The 19,200-nt window shown below is 45.4% G+C and overlaps 1 protein-coding gene across 6 annotated transcripts in view; it reads left to right on the top strand.

Annotated features, from left to right (window-relative positions):
- Positions 1-19,200, top strand: part of VWA7 (von Willebrand factor A domain containing 7) — a 45,443-nt gene that overhangs the window by 12,370 nt on the left and 13,873 nt on the right. For 4 of the 6 annotated variants that reach the window (XM_060271159.1, XM_060271157.1, XM_060271156.1 and 1 more), the window contains 9 exons: positions 75-356; positions 2,311-2,407; positions 4,255-4,401; positions 6,004-6,199; positions 7,157-7,326; positions 15,045-15,157; positions 16,705-16,821; positions 17,007-17,186; positions 18,565-18,745. In XM_060271159.1, coding sequence (XP_060127142.1) covers positions 75-356; positions 2,311-2,407; positions 4,255-4,401; positions 6,004-6,199; positions 7,157-7,326; positions 15,045-15,157; positions 16,705-16,821; positions 17,007-17,186; positions 18,565-18,745 — 1,483 coding nt within the window. The remainder of the gene's footprint in view (positions 1-74; positions 357-2,310; positions 2,408-4,254; positions 4,402-6,003; positions 6,200-7,156; positions 7,327-15,044; positions 15,158-16,704; positions 16,822-17,006; positions 17,187-18,564; positions 18,746-19,200) is intronic. The other 2 variants (XM_060271160.1, XM_060271161.1) reach the window with 2 other exon arrangements.

Raw genomic sequence — 19,200 nt, 5'->3', positions numbered from 1 at the left:
GTCTATATTATGACCAATATCTTTTGCCCCAAAGGGTGCTCCCCATCTGATTTCCCTCCCTGTCTCTCACCTAGGGCAGGACCCTCCTGGCTGACGACATCTTTGCTGCTTTCTATGGTCCTGAGGTGTCGGCTAAGCGCTTCCGTGGGGCTATTGCCCAGGTAGCCAACGCCAATGCCGCCATGGACTTCACAAACACCACGCGGGACGACCCTCTGCTCCACTTTGATTCTGAGCTCATCCGCTCCACCAACAGTTGGCTGTTGCAAACCCGCAACGAGATCCTCCAAGCTGTGCGTTCAGAGCAGTATGTCATCGCCCGGGGCAAGCTGGGGCAGTTGCTCCATACCTTACAGGTGCTTACCGAAATGTAGGAGGAGGGGAAGGTGGCATTTGGCTTTGAGGTAGAGGACTTAACATGTTTGGCCCTAGCACTGATTTGATCTAGCCTTTTTTGTCAAAAGCAGGGTTGAAATCCATTCTAGGCGGGGTCTCTGTTCCTTGCAGAATTTGCACCGTAGTAGATCTAGGGCACGGGACCCAGGTGGCGCTGTAGGTTAAACCACTGAGCCTAGGGCTTGCTGATCAGAAGGTCAGCGGTTCGAATCCCTGCAACGGGGTGAGCTCCCGTTGCTCGGTCCCAGGTCCTGCCAACCTAGCAGTTCGAAAGCACATCAAAGTGCAAGTAGATAAATAGGGACCGCTCCGGCGGGAAGGTAAACGGTGTTTCTGTGCGCTGCTCTGGTTCGCCAGAAGCAGCTTTGTCATGCTGGCCACATGACCCGGAAGCTGTCTGCGGACAAACGGCGGCTCCCTCAGCCTATAGAGCGAGATGAGCGCCGCAACCCCAGAGTCGGACACGACTGGACCTGATGGTCAGGGGCCCCTTTTACCTTTATCTTTACTAGATCTATGGCACAGAGTTCTCATAATTCGTCACCTGTGCCAAAGTTACAAATGGGTTTTAGCCATAATCTTTGGTTTGTAAATGAGAGACCAGAACTAACAGGGTACAGCTGCCACATTCCTTGACAGCAGCCTTGGCAGCTATATGGAATATGTGAAAATACAGTCATACCTCGGGTTAAGTACGCTTCGGTTTGAGTACTTTCAGTTTAAGTACTCCGCGGACCCGTCTGGAACGGATTAATCCATTTTCCATTACTTTAAATGGGAAAGTTCGCTTCAGAAGTACAGACTTCCGGAACCAATTGTGCACTTAAACCGAGGTACCACTGTAGTATGATTTCTGTAGAGTTATATTACGGTTTTCTGCATACCCGTTTCCCTTCCTTTTAACTCATTTCCTGCGCTTGCATTCCTTCTGCAAAGTACAAGAAACACTGTTATTTATATCATTTATATCTACTTTCTTATCAAAATGTGATTCACCATTTCTCCCCTATTTTGTTTTATTTTTATGGGCAATATTATGAGAATATTAAAAATAAATTAAAAAACTCGGGGCAAAAATATTCCATTATATTGTCCCAGCCAGTGTTAACCTTTTGGGTTAAAAAATGTCCCATGTGGTTTTTCAGGCCAAACAACAGCAGCAACTGAGAGAAGCAGATAAGTGTTGTTCTTACACACAGCACACATGGCTTTGTTTTGCATTATGTTTTATATTTTATTGTATTATGTTATGTGACTAAAGGTGCTGTGAGTGGTGGTTTTTTTCATTCTTTGTCCCCCATACTGTGGTCCTGATCAGACTAGGCTCCCTGCACCTGCTGTTTACACGAAGGAAACACTCCCATTAGTATCTTCTGGGTCTCAAGATCAGCTAAGTATTGTGCTAGCTGTGGCCCCTTAGCAGTGAGGGGAAAGAACTCTCTACAAGCTCAGAGGAGCTAGCGCTTTTAGTCACGTAATCAAGGTGGAGGGGTAGAATCCTCTGCTTAAGTCCTCTTCTTTCCACCATTTCTACTCTATTTGCTCACATCACTCTTACTTTTATTATTGCTCCAACAAACCAGCTTGCTTTCCCAGCTTGTTTCCCCCACTGTCTAAACTTTTGTTTTCTTCTCTACCCATCCAAATCTGTTGTGCCTTAGCAGATCCTGCCAATGTATTAACCTGTTTACAATACTTTTGCAAGCACACAATAAACATTTCCCATTATTTTTTAAATTTCTTGTCTTGATTTCTGAGTTTTCCAGTTAATTTCACCATTTCAGCATAGTCCATTAACTTGGTTTGCCAGTCTTCTTTGGCTGGGACCGCTTCCTCTTTCCGTCTTTGGGCTAACAGTACAGGCGACCATCGTAGCATAAACAGTCTCCACTAATAAGCTTCCGTTCTGTTTAGGATTTCTACAGTCACAGCAACTGGATTGAACTTGGCCATCGGAAGATACACCCCCACCTCCTACAACCAGGCCATGAAATCAAGTCCATCGCAGAAGGTGTGGTTTTAGAACATCATCATCATCATCATCATCATCATCATCATCATCATATTTTATTTTATTATGTTCCTCCTCAACCTGGAGAGTATTCATTCTGTTGGTTACTGGGCTGGGTGAGGTTAGAGACTTGGTGCAAGAGCTCCTAATTTAAATGAGGGAAGAGAAACAGAGCCCTGTGCTATGTTGTGTGCCTTGTTTAATTTGCAGGGTGAATCCAGGACTCCTGTGTCCCTGGCTTGCTTGCTGTCTTAGGCAGTGGAGAGGCTGTGACCGAACTAAAATGACACGTGTGTGTGTGTGTGTGTGTGTGTGTGTCTGTCTGTCTGTCTGTCTGTCTGTCTGTCTGTGTACACTAACACTCACAGACACACAGTCTTTAGACAGCCATGTGTATTATCAGCTTACACAGCGGTTACATTCCAGGGATAGTGCACAAAGCCAAAATGACATATAATAAAAACACATTTTCCCTGTACCTCCAAACACTCTTCCAGTGTGAGTGCAACAGCGGGCGGGATTGCTGACGTCCCCCTGTCCCAGATGCCTACCTCCTATTTTACTTTTTAACATTTTTTCCAGCGAAACACGTAAAGCTGAATTCACAAGTTGTAATACGTAACTTGCAAGTTGACTGTACGTGCTTGTAAAGCACACCGTCCCTCTTCTTCCTGCTGCCTGTCAGTGCTTTGCAATTGCTTCTACATTCTTGACACGTTGAAGAAAAGGGGGGGGGTAGTTTGACAATCCTGGAAAAAAAGACATACTCTGAGCATATGCAGCTTTGTCTTTTTTAAACTCAAATCGCAAAGGTAAAAGGGTAAAGGCAAAGGACCCCTGGACGGTTAATTCCAGTAAAAGGCGACTGGGGTTGTGGTGCTCATCTCACTTTCAGGCCAAGGGAGCCGGCGTTCGTCCACAGACAGCTTTCCGGGTCATGTGGCCAGCATGACTAAACTGCTTCTGGCGCAAGAGAACACCGTGATGGAAGCCAGAGAGCACGGAAACGCCGTTTACCTTTACCTATTAACAGTATTGCATTTATAACCCACCTTTCCTACAAGGAGTTAAAAGTGGTGTGCCAGAGTTCTCACCATGATGGAAACCAGAGCACACAGAAACATTTACCTTCCCGCCGGAGCGGTACCTATTTATCTTACTTGCACTTTGATGTGCTTTCAAACTGCTAGGTTGGCAGGAGCTGGGACGGAGCAACGGGAGCTCACCCCGTCGCGGGGATTCGAACCGCCGACCTTCTGATCGGCAAAGCCCAAGAGGGAGAGTGGTTTAGACCACAGCGCCACCCATGTTCCACACTTAAATCATACCACCATCGGGACTGCAGGATTAAATGAAATTTACTTCTGATGCTAGACACATTTAGGAATAAGCACCATTTTGTTGTTCTGCAAGCCTGTGTATACATAATGCTTCTTGCTCTGCTCATTGCGGTCTGTCTGCGATGGATGGATTTCTTTGCCGCTGCCCATTCGAATGAATCCCAAACAATAGACAACAACTTGTAGAAAGGCATTCCCAAACTGCGGCCCTCCAGATGTTTTGCCCTACAACTCCCATCATCCCTAGCTAACAGGTCCAGTGGTCAGGGATGATGGGAATTGTAGTCTCAAAACATCTGGAGGGCCGAGTTTGCCTATGCCTGCTCCAGCCCTTGGCAGCAGACCCCCTGTTAGGCTTTGTTGAGGCAGGCTTATCCAGACGCGTTGTTTTGTTCTTAATCATTTAATGCCTACTGTTTCTACTTGACGACCTTTTCCATAAACTGTTCGGAGCTTTGCTTTGGATTGAGCTGTGTGCAAACCCGGCTGAACGAATAAAATAAGTAGTCTTTCTCTCCTACTCCCCTCCAGCCGGCGTACCGACCTGCACGGACTGCTCTGACTGGACGTGTCAGGGAAACCTCTTGGACAGTCTCCTTGAGAAGGGGCTTCTGACCACCGGTTTCTATGGCGCCCAACCTGAAAAGCCAATTGGTATGCTTTTGTTGCCAGAATACAGCGGGGGGCTCTGTTTGAGGCATGGGGTTTTTGTGTGTGTGTGTGTGTGTTTAGTATTAAAGACTCAAAGGGCTTTGTCCCTCCTTCATTTGTATTCCTTGTGCATCTTCCAGCAGTTCACACTGAAAGCCTTTAGAATTTAATGAAAATTTGTTTTAGAGAAGCGCTTTTTCTCCCAGGGTTATTCTCATGGGACTGGTTTTTCTTTCCTGCCCCGCTCTTGATTTGTTTTTTTAATGCATTAGGCTGCCAACTTTTGCATTTAAACGTTCTGACAAGTTAAGCTCGGTGTCCGGAGCGTGTACAAAGGTATATTGCCTTCGTGGTGGGAACTAGGAGCTTTTTGTTTTCCTTTTCCTCTTTGTTGCTTCTGGGCATGTGGAGAATGTCTGTTCCCACCCCACCCCCTGCCCTCAAGACAGGGACCAGCTTTTCAAAGGAACCTTTGCAAAGAGGGACAGGATTCTTCTGTGCCCCTGAAGGGTATCACTGTCTGAATAATGCGAATAAGAATACAGTGGTACCTCGGGTTACAGATGCTTCAGGTTACAGACTCTGCCAACCCAGAAATAGTACCTCAGGTTAAGAACTTTGCTTCAGGATGAGAACAGAAATTGTGCAGCGGCGGCAGCAGCGGGAGGCCCCATTAGCTACCTGCCCGCAGACTGTCTTGCAAGAGTGGTGCATGCTCTAGTTATCTCTCGCTTGGACTACTGCAATGTGCTTCCCTGTTTAGGGAAGTTTGTTTATGTTTGATAGTTTTTTAATATTATGTTGGGAGCTGCCCAGAGTGGCTGGGGAAACTCAGCCAGATAGGTGGGGTATAAATAATAAATTATTATTATTATTACATTGGTACCTCGGTTTAAGTACACAATTGGTCCCAGAAGCCTGTACTTAACCTGAAGTGTACTTAACCTGAAGTGAACTTTCCCATTGAAAGTAATGGAAAGTGGATTAATCTGTTCCAGACGGGTCCGCGGAGTACTTAAACTGAAAGTACCCAAACCGAAGCGTACTTAAACCGAGGTATGACTGTATTGGCTTATTATATCCCTTGTGTATATGTCAGTTCAGGAGTTGAACTATGGTTTTGATAAATACTTTCCAAATATCATTAAATCTGCCCATACGTGACCTTCATTGAAAAGCAATCCGTTCATAGGTTGCAAGAGTTGTCTCTATGGATCAAGGAAGCTATATATTTTTTTGTTCTTCCAATGTATCAATGTTAAGGTATCAAAGGTATAAAGTCCCTGAGTTTAGGTTGGTCATTGTGAGAGCAGGATGCTGGACTTAGGCCGGCCACTAGGAGGGTTCATACATTTCTCCTTTTTACTGCCACAGTTGGTTAAAAAGATGGAATTCTGTCTGGGCCTGTGAAAGTTCTTGTTGGTATGCTGGCTGGCAATTCTGTTTTTTATTATAATAAGTGACCCGGTGGGAAATGGAGCCCTTTGGTGTGCCGTGAAGTAGACCATGGTCCTTTTAAGCAATTCTCTCTTGCTCCACAAATTTCAGTTGGGTTGGTGGTCTTATATTCTCTCTCTTCTGTTTGCTTATTTCCTCGTCTCCTAGGAAAGTGCAGCCACGGCGGGAGATTTGACGACAGCCGCCACAGGGAGCCTCGGGGTGGTATCAATAAGGACAGCTCTTCGTTCTTGTTCTCGCCTCACAATTATCTGCACAGGGAAGCCGCTGCCATGGCCCAGGAGGCCTCAGTACACTTCCTGGAGAAGCTTTGGCGGGAAATAAAGAGCAAGCCATTCATGAGGTAACGCTGCCCGTTCCGCAACCCTGTGTATACATAATGCTTCTTGTCTGCGCATTGCTGTCTATCTGCGGATGGATTGATTTCTTTGCCGCTTCCCATTCGAATGAATCCCAAACAATAGACGACAACAACTTGTAGAACAGGCACCCCCAAACTGTGGCCCTCCAGATGTTTTGGCCTACAACTCCCATGATCCCTAGCTAACAGGACCAGTGGTTGGGGGAGATGGGAATTGTAGTCCAAAACATCTGGAGGGCCGAAGTTTGGGGGTGCCTGTTGTAGAACATCATGCTTAAAGCACGAGTTATAAACACAACGAACAAATCATCAATAAAACTGGGCTACTTTGGGAGAAAAAGGCGAGGGATAAATATACAGTACAGTAAGTCAAACATTCCTGCATTCCCGCCCCCTCTCTTTCTCCTCAGTCCATTAAAATGCTCTCAAACCTTTGTCAACTCCAAGCGAATAATTAACATTGACAGCTGTACCTCATACATTTGCATTTGAGGTAGTAGGGTTCCCTGTCTTTGTTGCCAAGGAGTAAAAATGCAGAACTGTGCAGCCAAAGATGTCTGAGCAAACTGATGTTGATGGCACCTTTTTCTTTTTGGGACTGTTTTTCTTTTTGGCACTATTGAGCCCCCCCCCCCCCAGTCTACAGGCTCACAACTTCTTTTGCCTGAGGCGGGGCTTGAACCCACAACCCTGAGATTAAGAGTCTCGCGCTCTACCGACTGAGTTATTCCAAACAAAACAAATTTTGCTGGCAGCAGTGGGATTTGAACCCGTGCCCCCTGAAGAGACTGAAGCCTTCTTCCAGCACCTTAGTGGCTCTGGCTCCAGGGGGAGGGGGGGGGAAACAGAGTTATCACTGATGCAGCTGAGCCCCCGGGTGCCACGTTGACAATTCTAGGGCCAACGACTAAGCCACAGTTCCTGCTGTTTTGTTTCCAGGCTACTGGATATCAGTCCAGCTACGGGCTTGAGCTTTGTTGTGGACACCACTGGAAGCATGGGCGAGGAGATCAGCGCAGCCAAGCGCCAAGCTTGGGAGATCATCACGGCGCGCCGAGGCACCCTCCAGGAACCAGATTTCTATCTCTTAGTCCCTTTCAATGACCCTGGTGAGATGTTTTATGAGGGCCCATTTTCAGCGGGGAGGAAAGAGACCTGGTCTGAATAGAGACATTGGATTCTTATCTCATTCTACACCAGGGATCCCCAGACTTACCGGGCTTCGGGCCGGAGGGCAGGGGAGTGTGCGTGCAGCGGGCCGGAGGGCGGGGGAGTGCGCGCCCGTGCGCATGCGCACACGCACACGGTCGGGGAAAAAATCGCCGAAAATCGCTTGTGCGCATGCGTATGGGCCTCCCCCGACCCGGAAGTGCATCGGAAATGACCTCTTCTGGGTCGGGAGAGGCCCATACGCATGCGCACAAAGGATTTTCGGCGATTTTTTGCCGATTTTGAAGATCGCCGCCGCGCCGTGCGCCGTAAGAACGGGCGGCGGCAGTGGGCGGCGGGGGTCGTCGCGGGCCGGATTGGGAGGCCAATTGGGTCGCATCCGGCCCGGGGGCCGTAGTTTGGGGACCCCTGTTTTACACGATAAAGCTATTTCTAGCCATCTCACCCCTTGCTTTTTTCCTGTAAGACCAATTCAGTCGTTAACAGTCGTCAACAGGTTTACCACACCTATCGGCCACTCCCACCACCTTTCTGAGTAATACCCCTCCCCACCCTCTCATTATATATAAGGGTCTGGTGACTTCTGTTTCAGTGTATCTGAAGAAGTGTGCATGCACACGAAAGCTCATACCAATAACAAACTTTGCTGGTTTCTAACGAGATGAGCGCCGCAACCCCAGAGTTGGGCACGACTGGACCTAATGGTCAGGGGTCCCATTTACCTTTTAAAGTGCTACTGGACGATTTTTTGTTTGTTTCTGTTGAATGATTGTGTAAAAGTGTCATTATTGTTTCACTGTACCTTTAAGAGTCAGGAAAGATTTAATGACTGGGGCTCTGCAGCTGTGGAGCAGCTCTACAGGTGTTGCTGTGAAGCTGATGATGCAGGGTATATCAGGGGTGTTGTGTGTTGCCTCTGTGCTGGGCGTTTTCCCAGTGTGCTCTTGGTGGGTGGTTTGGTTGTGTGGGTATTTTGTATAAGCCTGATTTAATTTTTGTTAAATTTACTTTCTCCATTAAACCAAGCATTTGTTTAAGTCTTGGTCTCTATGTGTAAGTTCCTCAACCAGTTTCTGCTGATTTTGCTTTTAACCCCAACATCTTGGTTATGGGCCCAGTGGTTGAGCGTGGAACTGCACATGTTTGTTTTTGGAGAAAGGTTTAGAAAGGTTTTTTCCTTCTTTTTGCTGCAACGGTTTTGTGGGCTGGTGGTTGAAAAGTTCCAGCATGGCAGACCGTGTTGCTGAGGCTGAGAAGGCTTTAACATCCCCGCAACTAACGGCCGAGAACTACAGCTTATGGTCCTTTCGCATGGAAGCACTTCTGAATTCCCGTGATATGTGGAAGTACGTGACCGAGGACCCTCCTGCTCCTGTGACCGATGCCTGGTCGAAAGGTGATGCTAAAGCAAGGGCATTAATTAACTTGTCTGTTAGTGATCAGCAAGTTGTGTATATAAGAAATAAGAAGACTGCCAAAGAAATGTGGGACAGTCTTGCGGCAGTGCACGTTAGAAAGGAGTCAGCGTCTGCCATAGCTAGCCAGATATCTGCTGTACCTCCAGCACAATTAACTGTGGAAGGGGTAACAGCAAGATTGATGGGCGAGCTGGACAGAAGGGAGGCTTGTGGGATTAGCACTCCTATTTCTAAAAAAAAATGAGGAACGCCGTATGCAAGTCTGTGGTGATTCATCTGCTTTCAAAACTTCCAAGCATTGCTGGTTTTGTAAAAAGCAGGGGCACCTTGCGAGGGACTGCAGATTTAAAAAGCAAAATGCTTCAGGGTCCGTTCCAGTTCGTAAATCACAGACAGCAACCCAGCAGTCGGCAGCACATTGTAAAGATGGACGTGAGCCGCGAGCATTCCATGTTCGTGAATTAGGTCGTAAAGTAATTAAAGATGACACGTGGAAATCGTTTGTAGTAGATTCCGGGGCGTCAATTCATCTTTGTAACGACCGAAGTCTGTTTGTTTCTTTCGAAGAGGAAATTGGCACCATTCATCTGGCCAACTCCGACGTTCTACAGTCGCTTGGCAGAGGTACTGTGAAACTTGATTCCTTGAACATCACAATAGCAAATTGCACTTACTGCCCATCAGTGGACAATTTATTATCAGTAAGTTGCTTTGCACGCCAAGGAGTAACTGTATGCTTCACAAAATCACTATGTGAGTTCTACAAAGGGGGAAAACGTGTATTGTATGCCAGAGAGTCTGAAGGTTTATATAGACTATATTTTAAAAAGCATTCACAGCCACCTGTGAACTGTAGAGTAACCCAGCCAAGTCAGGGGCTGAGAAATGTAAAGCCTCACTCCGGATGTATTCATGAGGCGCATAGACTTTTGGGACATTTAAATTTCACAGATGTGATAAAGACAAAGAAGATTGTTGATGGACTAAACTTAAAGCCATGTAAATACTATATGCAATGTGTATCTTGTTGTAAGAATAAGATAAAGGTTGCAAGAAAGGGTAAATGCTCAGGCAGGAAAGTAACAGAGCCATTTGAACGTGTGCACTGTGATTTAGTAGGGCCACTCCCTCCTTCTTTAGGAAATTCAAAATATTGGCTTACTCTTATTGATCAGTACAGCAGATATTGTTTTGTTTACACCATTGCTGAAAAGTCACAAGCACTTGAGAAGTACAAGATTTTTTGCAACTGGGTAAAAACCCACTTTAACAAACCTATAAAGCATTTGTTTTCTGACAGGGGGTAGAATTTGTTTCTGAGGAATTTTCACATTTCCTGGAAGCGCAGGGGACTGTTCACGAGTTGTCCTGCCCTAGAAATCCTTGGCAGAATGGGATTGTAGAAGTAGTGCAACGTGATTTGCAGGCAGGTGTTAAAACTTACTTGCATGATGCTAATTTGGGGAAAGAATATTGGGCGGAATCTCTTCATGCCTATCTTTTTGTTAAAAACAGATCCTATCATTCTAGTTTAAATGTTACACCCTATGAAATGTTGTTTAAAAAACGCCCTAATTTGAAATACCTACGAATTTGGGGGTCAGACGTTATTATTCACTACCCTGCTAGACACAAGTTGGATGAACGTAGTGTTCAAGGAAAGTTTATGGGCTACCAGCAGGGGGCGTACAGAGTTTATGTACCAGCAACTGGCAAATTTCATATTACCAGAAGCATGATTGAAACTGTAAATTGGAATAGAGTTGCTATTTTTCAAGATAGTGATGATTTAGATAATGCTGATGAGGAGGAAGTAGAAGAGGGAGAAGCTGGAGCAGGGGATACTAGTGAATCTGAAGACGAAAAGCCTGTTGTGTCTGGTGATTTGTTTGAAAATTTAAAGACACAGACACCTAAAGAAAGGTTAAGTTCTTCTGAGTTTTCTGAAAGTAAGAAAAGCCCACAAGAGTCTCATCAGTCTGATGATAGCAATTTACAGTCTGAAGCTAGAAGTCCAAATAGTTCTACTGATTCTGAAGGGCCTAGCTCTTCTTCAGGACTAAGACGTTCAGACAGAAAGAGACAGGAACCAAGACGGTTTTCAAAAGAGCAGTTATACACTGTGTATGCCAATAAAGTAGTTTTTGAGCCAAAATGCTACAACGATGTTCAAAAATTACCTTTGCATGAAGCTGCAAATTGGTACAAAGCTATGGATGCTGAAATAGCTTCTTTAAAAGAGCATAACACTTGGTCTCTTGTACCACAAACCCCAGACATGAGAGTTATTGATTCAAAATGGGTTTATAAAGTGAAAATGAATGATAAAAATGAAGTTGTAAGGTACAAGGCTAGGTTAGTAGCCAGAGGTTTCCAGCAAATCCCAGGTGAAGACTATGATTTGTGTTACTCACCGAGCGTAAAATATGAATCTGTTAAGCTTTTGTTAAAAGATGCATCCCAGCGTGGACATTCTGTCTATCATGTAGATATAAAAACTGCCTATTTGTTTGCAGATTTAGAAGAACAAATTTTTATGCGTGTCCCTGATGGCGTAATCGCCACTAAAGGAGTAGTGTGCAAACTAAATAAATCTCTTTATGGTTTGCATCAGAGTGGTAAAAACTGGCATCAGACTTTAGTGAAGGAATTGCTGAATTTTGGTTTTACACAAGGCAAGGCAGATAACTGTGTATTTACAAAAGAAAATGGAAATTCTGTGACCAAATTATGTGTGTTTGTAGATGATATATTAATTTCTACAAGAACTAAACATGAATATACACAGATAGTGTCACTGTTACAAGAAAAATTTGATGTGGTAGAATTAGGCAAAGCTAAAAACTATATATCCATGCAAATTGAAGAAGGCAAAAATGGTTCTTATCTGATTCATCAAAATGCAAAAATAGATGATCTTGTTGAAATGTTATGTTTAAAGAATGCAAATGGGAAAGAAACGCCTATGGTATGTGGTTTTACTTTTACAGATGGCAATAACACGTTCTCTGACAAAACTTTGTATCGCTCTGCCATAGGCAAGCTCAATTTTATTCAAAGAGTTTCAAGGCCAGATGTAACTTATGCTTTTCATTTTCTGGCAAAATTTGTAGAAAAACCCACTACCCAATGCTTCAAAGCTCTTAAGAGAGTGGTGATGTACCTCAAACACACAAAACATTACAGATTGGAATTTACACCATCTATTGACAAAGGTTTTGAAATATATTGTGATGCATCTCATGCTGTAGAGCAAAATAATTACAAAGGTACATCTGGTATGGTTTATTTTTATAATGGGTGTCCTTTTGAATGGAAAGCACAGAATCAAATGATTAATTGTCTTTCTTCAACTGAAAGTGAGTTATATGCCTGTACTCAGGCCATTCGTGATATAGAGTGGTATTTACAAATATTTGAAGACTTAAAGATGCCAGCATCACTCCCAGTAAAAGTTTATCTCGATTCCCAGAGTGGACTTGCTATCCTGTGCTCAGAAACCAACACACAGCGCACTAGAGTGTTGAGATTACGTTTTCAATTTGTAAAGAATTTGATTGCTGACAAAACAATTGTTTTTGAATATGTTCCAGGTGACAAACAAGTTTCAGACATCTTTACTAAAGCACTTCCAAAAGTTGCGCATGAAAGACATGTACAAAGTTTGTCTCTGTTTCACAATAATGAACTGCAGGGGATATGTTGAATGATTGTGTAAAAGTGTCATTATTGTTTCACTGTACCTTTAAGAGTCAGGAAAGATTTAATGACTGGGGCTCTGCAGCTGTGGAGCAGCTCTACAGGTGTTGCTGTGAAGCTGATGATGCAGGGTATATCAGGGGTGTTGTGTGTTGCCTCTGTGCTGGGCGTTTTCCCAGTGTGCTCTTGGTGGGTGGTTTGGTTGTGTGGGTATTTTGTATAAGCCTGATTTAATTTTTGTTAAATTTACTTTCTCCATTAAACCAAGCATTTGTTTAAGTCTTGGTCTCTATGTGTAAGTTCCTCAACCAGTTTCTGCTGATTTTGCTTTTAACCCCAACAGTTTCGACTACGGCAGACCAACACGGCTACCTACCTGTAACCAGATTAATAGGTTGGCCATGTCCTGTCCTGGGATGCGGGTGGCGCGCTGGGTTAAACCACTGAGCCTAGGGTTTGCCAATTAGAAGGTCGGCGGTTCGAATCCACGCAATAGGGTGATCTCCCATTGCTCGGTCCCAGCTCCTGCCAACCTAGTAGATAAATAGGTAGCGCTCCGGCGGGAAGGTAAACGGTGTTTCCGTGCGCTGTTCTGGTTCGTCAGAAGCGGCTTAGTCATGCTGGCCACATGACCTGGAAGCTGTACACCGGCTCCCTCGGCCAATAATGCGAGAGTCGGTCATGACTGGACCTAATGGTCAGGGGTCCCTTTACCTTTTATGTCCTGCCCTAGTGAGCCGTTGAGCTTCTGTGTTTTGCATCAGCCAGCCGCAGCTTCCGGACCAACCTCAAGGGCAGCCCCATGTAGACTGCAGGGCAGTAATCAAGCCTGGAAGCGTACCTGCTTGTAGACAACAGTGATCCAGCTATCCCGGTCCAGAAATGGCTACACCTGCCTTACCAGCTGAAGCTGGCAGAAGGCATTCCTAGCCACTGAGGTGTCGCCTGGGTCTCTACAGTGGTACCTCTACTTACGAATGTTTCTACTTACGAATGGAGCTCCGTCCGCCATCTTGGATGTGGTTTAGATAGGATTTTTTCTACTTACGAAATTTTAGATAGGGTTGCTTCGACTTACGAATTTTTTCTCCCAATGCATTCCTATGGGATTCGACTTACAATTTTTTTCGACTTACGAATATGCGTTCGGAACACATTACATTCGTAAGTAGAGGTTGTTGTTGTTGTTTAGTCGTTTAGTCGTGTTCGACTCTTTGTGACCCCATGGACCATAGCACGCCAGGCACTCCTGTCTTGCACTGCCTCCCGCAGTTTGGTCAAACTCATGTTGGTGGCTTCGAGAACACTGTCCAACCATCTCGTCCTCTGTCGCCCCCTTCTCCTAGTGCCCTCCATCTTTCCCAATATCAGGGTCTTTTCCAGGGAATCTTCTCTTCTCATGAGGTGGCCAAAGTATTGGAGCCTCAGCTTCACGATCTGTCCTTCCAGTGAGCACTCAGGGCTGATTTCCTTCAGAATGGATAGGTTTGATCTTCTTGCAGTCCATGGGACTCTCAAGAGTCTCCTCCAGCACCACAATTCAAAAGCATCCATTCTTCGGCGATCAGCCTTCTTCATGCTCCAGCTCTCACTTCCATACATCACTACTGGGAAAACCATCGAGGTACCACTGTAGTGACAAAGATGGATCTGGGAGCAGCCAGCTGACTGCGTACCTGCCTTTTCAGTGAATGGCGCTTAAAGGCAATTAAAAGCAGTATAATGCAAAGTAAAGTACAAAGTCTTCAAAACATAAAACTAAGGCACTTCTTGAAACTTCAATAACTGACTTCAATAAAACAGTCAGTTTATTGGCGAAAGGTCTGCCTGCATAAAAATATTTTTGTTGCTGGAGGGAGGGAGGTTCTTGGAGACTGGCTTCTCTCGACAAAGGACCTCTAGAGCCTGGGATGAGGTGACCAGAAAGCCCCCTCTTTGTCTCCTGCCAAACCCGCTTCAGATGTTGGCAGCTAGAAAGAAGGGCTTCACTCGAAGATCTTTAAGGCCTGGGCAGGCAGTTTTGGGGAACATGGTCTTTCTACGTAGCTTCCTGACTTGTATGAGTTTTAGTTGGCAGAAACCTCTGGCTCTTCCAGATGTTGCTGAACTACAGCTCCCATCAGCCCCAGCAAGCACAGCCATTGGCAAGGGATTATGGGAGCTGTAGTTCAGCAACATCTGGAAGGGCCAGAGGTTCTTCGCACCAGGCTAAGAGGCAGCTGTTAAGCGGGTTCAGATTGAAGAATGTTCTGTTCCATGGTGCTTAAATGTGAGTTGGCAGGTGGGAATGCTGCATAGAAAATGCCATCCAAGATCTGTTTATAGGCCCAGGTAAATGTCAGACCAGGAAGGACTAAGTCCTCAGGAAGACAAGGCTTAAACTGTCAAAGGAAGTTGTCATGAGAAAAGGCACAGCTACTGTAGAAAATGTGTCTGCATGAATCGGCATTCATGCTGTCTCTTCTCTCCCTCTCTCTCTCTCTCTCTCTCTCTCTCTCTCTCTCTCTCTCTCTCTCTCTCTCTCTCTCTCATCCCTCCAGAGTTTGGCCCTGTCCATAAGACCAGTGACCCAGATGAGTTCTGGAAAATCCTCAACACCATTAGCCCTCTGAAAGGCGGGGACGAGCCAGAAATGTGCCTTTCTGCACTACAGGTTAGTATCCATGCGATATCCTTAAGGCAGGGGTCAGCAAACTTTTTCAGCAGGGGGCCGGTCCACTGTCCCTCAGACCTTGTGGGGGGGCCGGACTATCTTTTGGAAAAAAATATGAACAAATTCCTATGCCCCACAAATAACCCAGAGATGCATTATAAATAAAAGGACACATTCCACTCATGTAAAAACATGCTGATTCCCGGACTGTCCACGGGCCGGATTTAGAAGGTGATTGGGCCGCATCCGGCCCCCGGGCCTTAGTTTGGGGACCCCTGCCTTACATTTTCTAGATCTTGGCACTGTAAGATAAATGCTAAAGAGATAAATGTTCATTCCGCAATCCTCTTTGTGAACTTGCAACCTCAAATACCCGGGAAAGTTATTGTGCCACCTCGATAATGCTAAGGAGAATTGTACATCTGGACGGGCCACCTGCCTGTTTCTGGAAAGCGCCCTCTTGTGCCCGAATCCTGCAGGCAGTTTTCCTGTGGGCATCTGGTTAGCCGTTGTGAGAACAGGATGCTGGACTCGATGGGCCATTGGCCTGATCCAGCAGGCTCTTCTGATGTTCTTATATCTTTCTGTCAAAGCCTTACTGCATGTGCAGAGCTAATGTGACTGGCAGTGGCGAATAGTCAGAGACGTGATTCTTAGGAGCAGAGCCGAGCCACACCATGAGAGAAGATGAGGAGGATTTAGGGTGTCATATAAAGAGAAGGACACGGCATTTTATATATCTATAGTTTTAATCTGGCGAAGTCAACCTTCTGTGGCTGATCTGCTTCACGTGAATGTCATAACTGCGAGGAGATAGAAGTTTAGGGCATTTTCCAAAGAAGAGGATTAAAAGTGGCACTTGCACATAATTAATTTGTAATGTGCAAGTGCTTGTCTTTGTCAGGGACTGGTCTGTATCGGAAGATGCAATGGCAGGGAGATCAGCTCCTAACAGAAGAGGAGGGGGAATATCCCCCCCCCCGTCCAGTGTTTCCAGAAGCAGAGACAGGCAGACACAGAAGCTGCACAGTTGAGAGAGGAGCTCCCCAGCTATGAGATAGTAGCTAAGCAACCAGGAGGGAGGGAGCAGCTGGGCGATACATCATTCGAGAGTGTGTGTGTGGGGGGGAACCCCTCCCTCCCCCTGAACTCAGAGGTCTGAGTTCAGAAAACAAAGGAGACGCGGGGGGGGGTTAAGAACTTTCCATTGGCACGCTTCTTGCTGCGGAAGTGGGGAGGAGTCTGAGTAGGCAACTGATATCCTTGCGGAGGGTTGCCTGTTTGTGCTTGCAACATAATGCTGTAATAAAAGGACTACCAATCTACCATATGCTCGTTAATTCTTATCGGTGAGCTACCAGAAGGGAGAGGGGAACTCCCGTACTTGACAGCCTGGAACCTACAAAACGGAGAGCCTGTTGGAGCCAAAGCAACCAGCCGTAAGCTCTTCCAGGGTTTTTCTTTGGCTGTTATTTATCACCAAGGAGGTGAATGCTGTCCTTGGTTCAACAGATAGGAACCTCACCTGTCCTTGTCTGCTTCTCCAGCTTGCCCTCCAGAACTCGCCGTCGTACTCCGAGATCTTCGTATTTACTGATGCATCCGCTAAAGATGCACACCTGAAGAACAGCGTGGAAGCCCTCATCCAGGAACAGAAATGCAAGGTTGGCTGGCCTGTTTGCTTTTCATGATGCTCGATTTTGGAAAACACTAATAAGAGATCTGAATTTTTGTTACGGTCCTGTAAAAATCCAGGGCAAAATGGGCTGTATAATAACGCAATGAAACCATCTGTCCACCCTGCCCCCAATATAAAGCTGCTTCCTCTCCCCCCCCCACTTGACATCAGGTGACCTTCCTAATAACAGAAGATCCCTCCAGAACCCGGGTGAAAAGGGAAACGCTTTCCCCAGACCGATTCAACCTCTACATAAGCCTAGCTCACAGCTCCGGTGGCCAAATCATATTTACAGACAACGAGAACATCCAGCGGGTGTCGGAAATCATCGGTGAATCCAGCACATCTTCGGTAATGGGGACGGAGAGGGGGGAATAGGAGGGAATGCTTATTTTTAAGTACAGTGGAACCTCGGTTTGCGACTGCCTCCGTTTACGTCAAACTCAGAGAGCGACCACCACAGACCCGGAAGTATTTACATCCGGGTTCCGCACGTGCAGATGCGCAGAAGCGTGCCTTCGGCGAGCGACAAACTCGGGGAGCGACCGGCTCGGCGTCATAAACCGAGGTACCACTGTACTCGTTTAAACATTGTAAAATAAAACCCACTGGCCTATTCATTAGGATGCATTTTTTAGTTTATAAAAATGTTTTTAATTGGTTTGCTTAAAGCAGGGGTAGGCAACCTAAGGCCCAGGGGCCGAATGCGGCCCAATTGCCTCTCAATCCAGCCCGCAGACGTTCTGGGAATCAGAGATGCATTTTAAATAAAAGGACACATTCTACTCATGTAAAAACACTAGGCAGGCCCCACAAATAACCCAGAGATGCATTTTAAATAAAAGAACACATTAAACAGTGGTGCCTCGCTAGACGAATTTAATTCATTCCACGGGTCTTTTCTTATAACGAAAAATTCGTCTAGCGAATCCCATAGGAATGCATTTAAATTTTTTTTGAAATTTTTTTGCCCATAGGAACGCATTAATTGAATTTCAATGCATTCCTATGGGAAACCGTGATTCGCTAGATGAATTTTTCGTAAAACGAATTCGTCTAGCGAGGCAACCTCCGCTCGAAAAATCCTTTCGTTAAGTGGAAATTTCGTTAAGCAGGGCATTCGTTAAGCAAGGCACCACTGTACTCATGTAAAAACATGCTGATTCACAGACCGTCCGCGGGCCGGATTTAGAAGGCGATAGGGGGTGGGCTTCTATGGGGGGTGGGAAGAGCAGGGGAAGCCCCACTGTGCTAGCGGAAGTGCTTGTGCAGGCTTCTGCTGGTGGGGCTTGTTAGCTGAATCCTGCCCCTGATTTTGTTTGTCGTTTGAGAGAGATGACCAACGACAGGCACAGGCAAACTCGGCCCTCCAGATGTTTTGGGACTACAACTTCCATCATCCCTGACCGCTGGTCCTGTTAGCTAGGGATGATGGGAGTTGTAGTCTTAAAACATCTGGAGGGCCGCGTTTGCCTATGCCTGTCCTAACATGTGATGGCTTAAACGACATTTTCAAAGTTACAGGTAGGTAGCCGTGTTGGTCTGAGTCGAAGCAAAATAAAAAAATTCCTTCAGTAGCACCTTAAAGACTTAGTTGACATTTTCATAATTACTTTTTTTTAAGCATGGAAAGACTCTGCCTTCAAGTTTCTGTGCATTAAGAAAAACACATTCTGCTTCAAACCACACGTTTCTTCATACGTTCCCCCCATCGCTTAACTCTTTCCAGGTGACCCTCTTCCGCCACCAGAAAGGGAATATCTTCAGCCCCAAGGGGTCGCAGCGGAGAAGGAGGAGAAAGGAAGCGGTGCAGCTGGAGGATCACACCTTCTGGATTGACAGCTTGGTGGACAAAGTGGTCTTGACCATCCAAGGTGGCGTTCGGGCCTTTGAGATGCGGAACCCTGCAGGTAGCGTGACCTGTGGCTTTTCAATGGCACCTGTCTGCTCTCTCAAGTGGGTTGCCTCCAGGGTGGATTTGATTTAAATCAAATCGATTTAAATCACAATTTAAATCACTAATCAGTAAGACTTGATTTAAATCATTATTATTATTATTATTATTATTATTATTATTATTATTATTTACAGAAAGTCTCATTCTTGCTGTGGTATAATCTTAGTATTTACAACCAGATGAAGGTTTCAGTTTTTGGAATAATAAATTTCCAGAGTAGTTTTTACAGTTATATCAAAAATTACTGGTTTGGTTATACTATTAGAAATACATAGACAGATAATTATGAAATTGTGGTGAGGTTTAATAAGTTAACTGTTTACTGTTAACTGCAGGGCAACTTTCCTGCTGCACTTTATTGGAAGGAGAAAAATAATCATTTTCTTAATAACAATTTAAACAATTTAT

This window comes from Zootoca vivipara, chromosome 2 (assembly GCF_963506605.1).
Source record: "Zootoca vivipara chromosome 2, rZooViv1.1, whole genome shotgun sequence".
Classification (NCBI taxonomy): Eukaryota; Metazoa; Chordata; class Lepidosauria; order Squamata; family Lacertidae; genus Zootoca; species Zootoca vivipara.
Note: the sequence above shows the minus strand (reverse complement) of the source record. Positions and strands in the feature narration are given on the sequence as shown.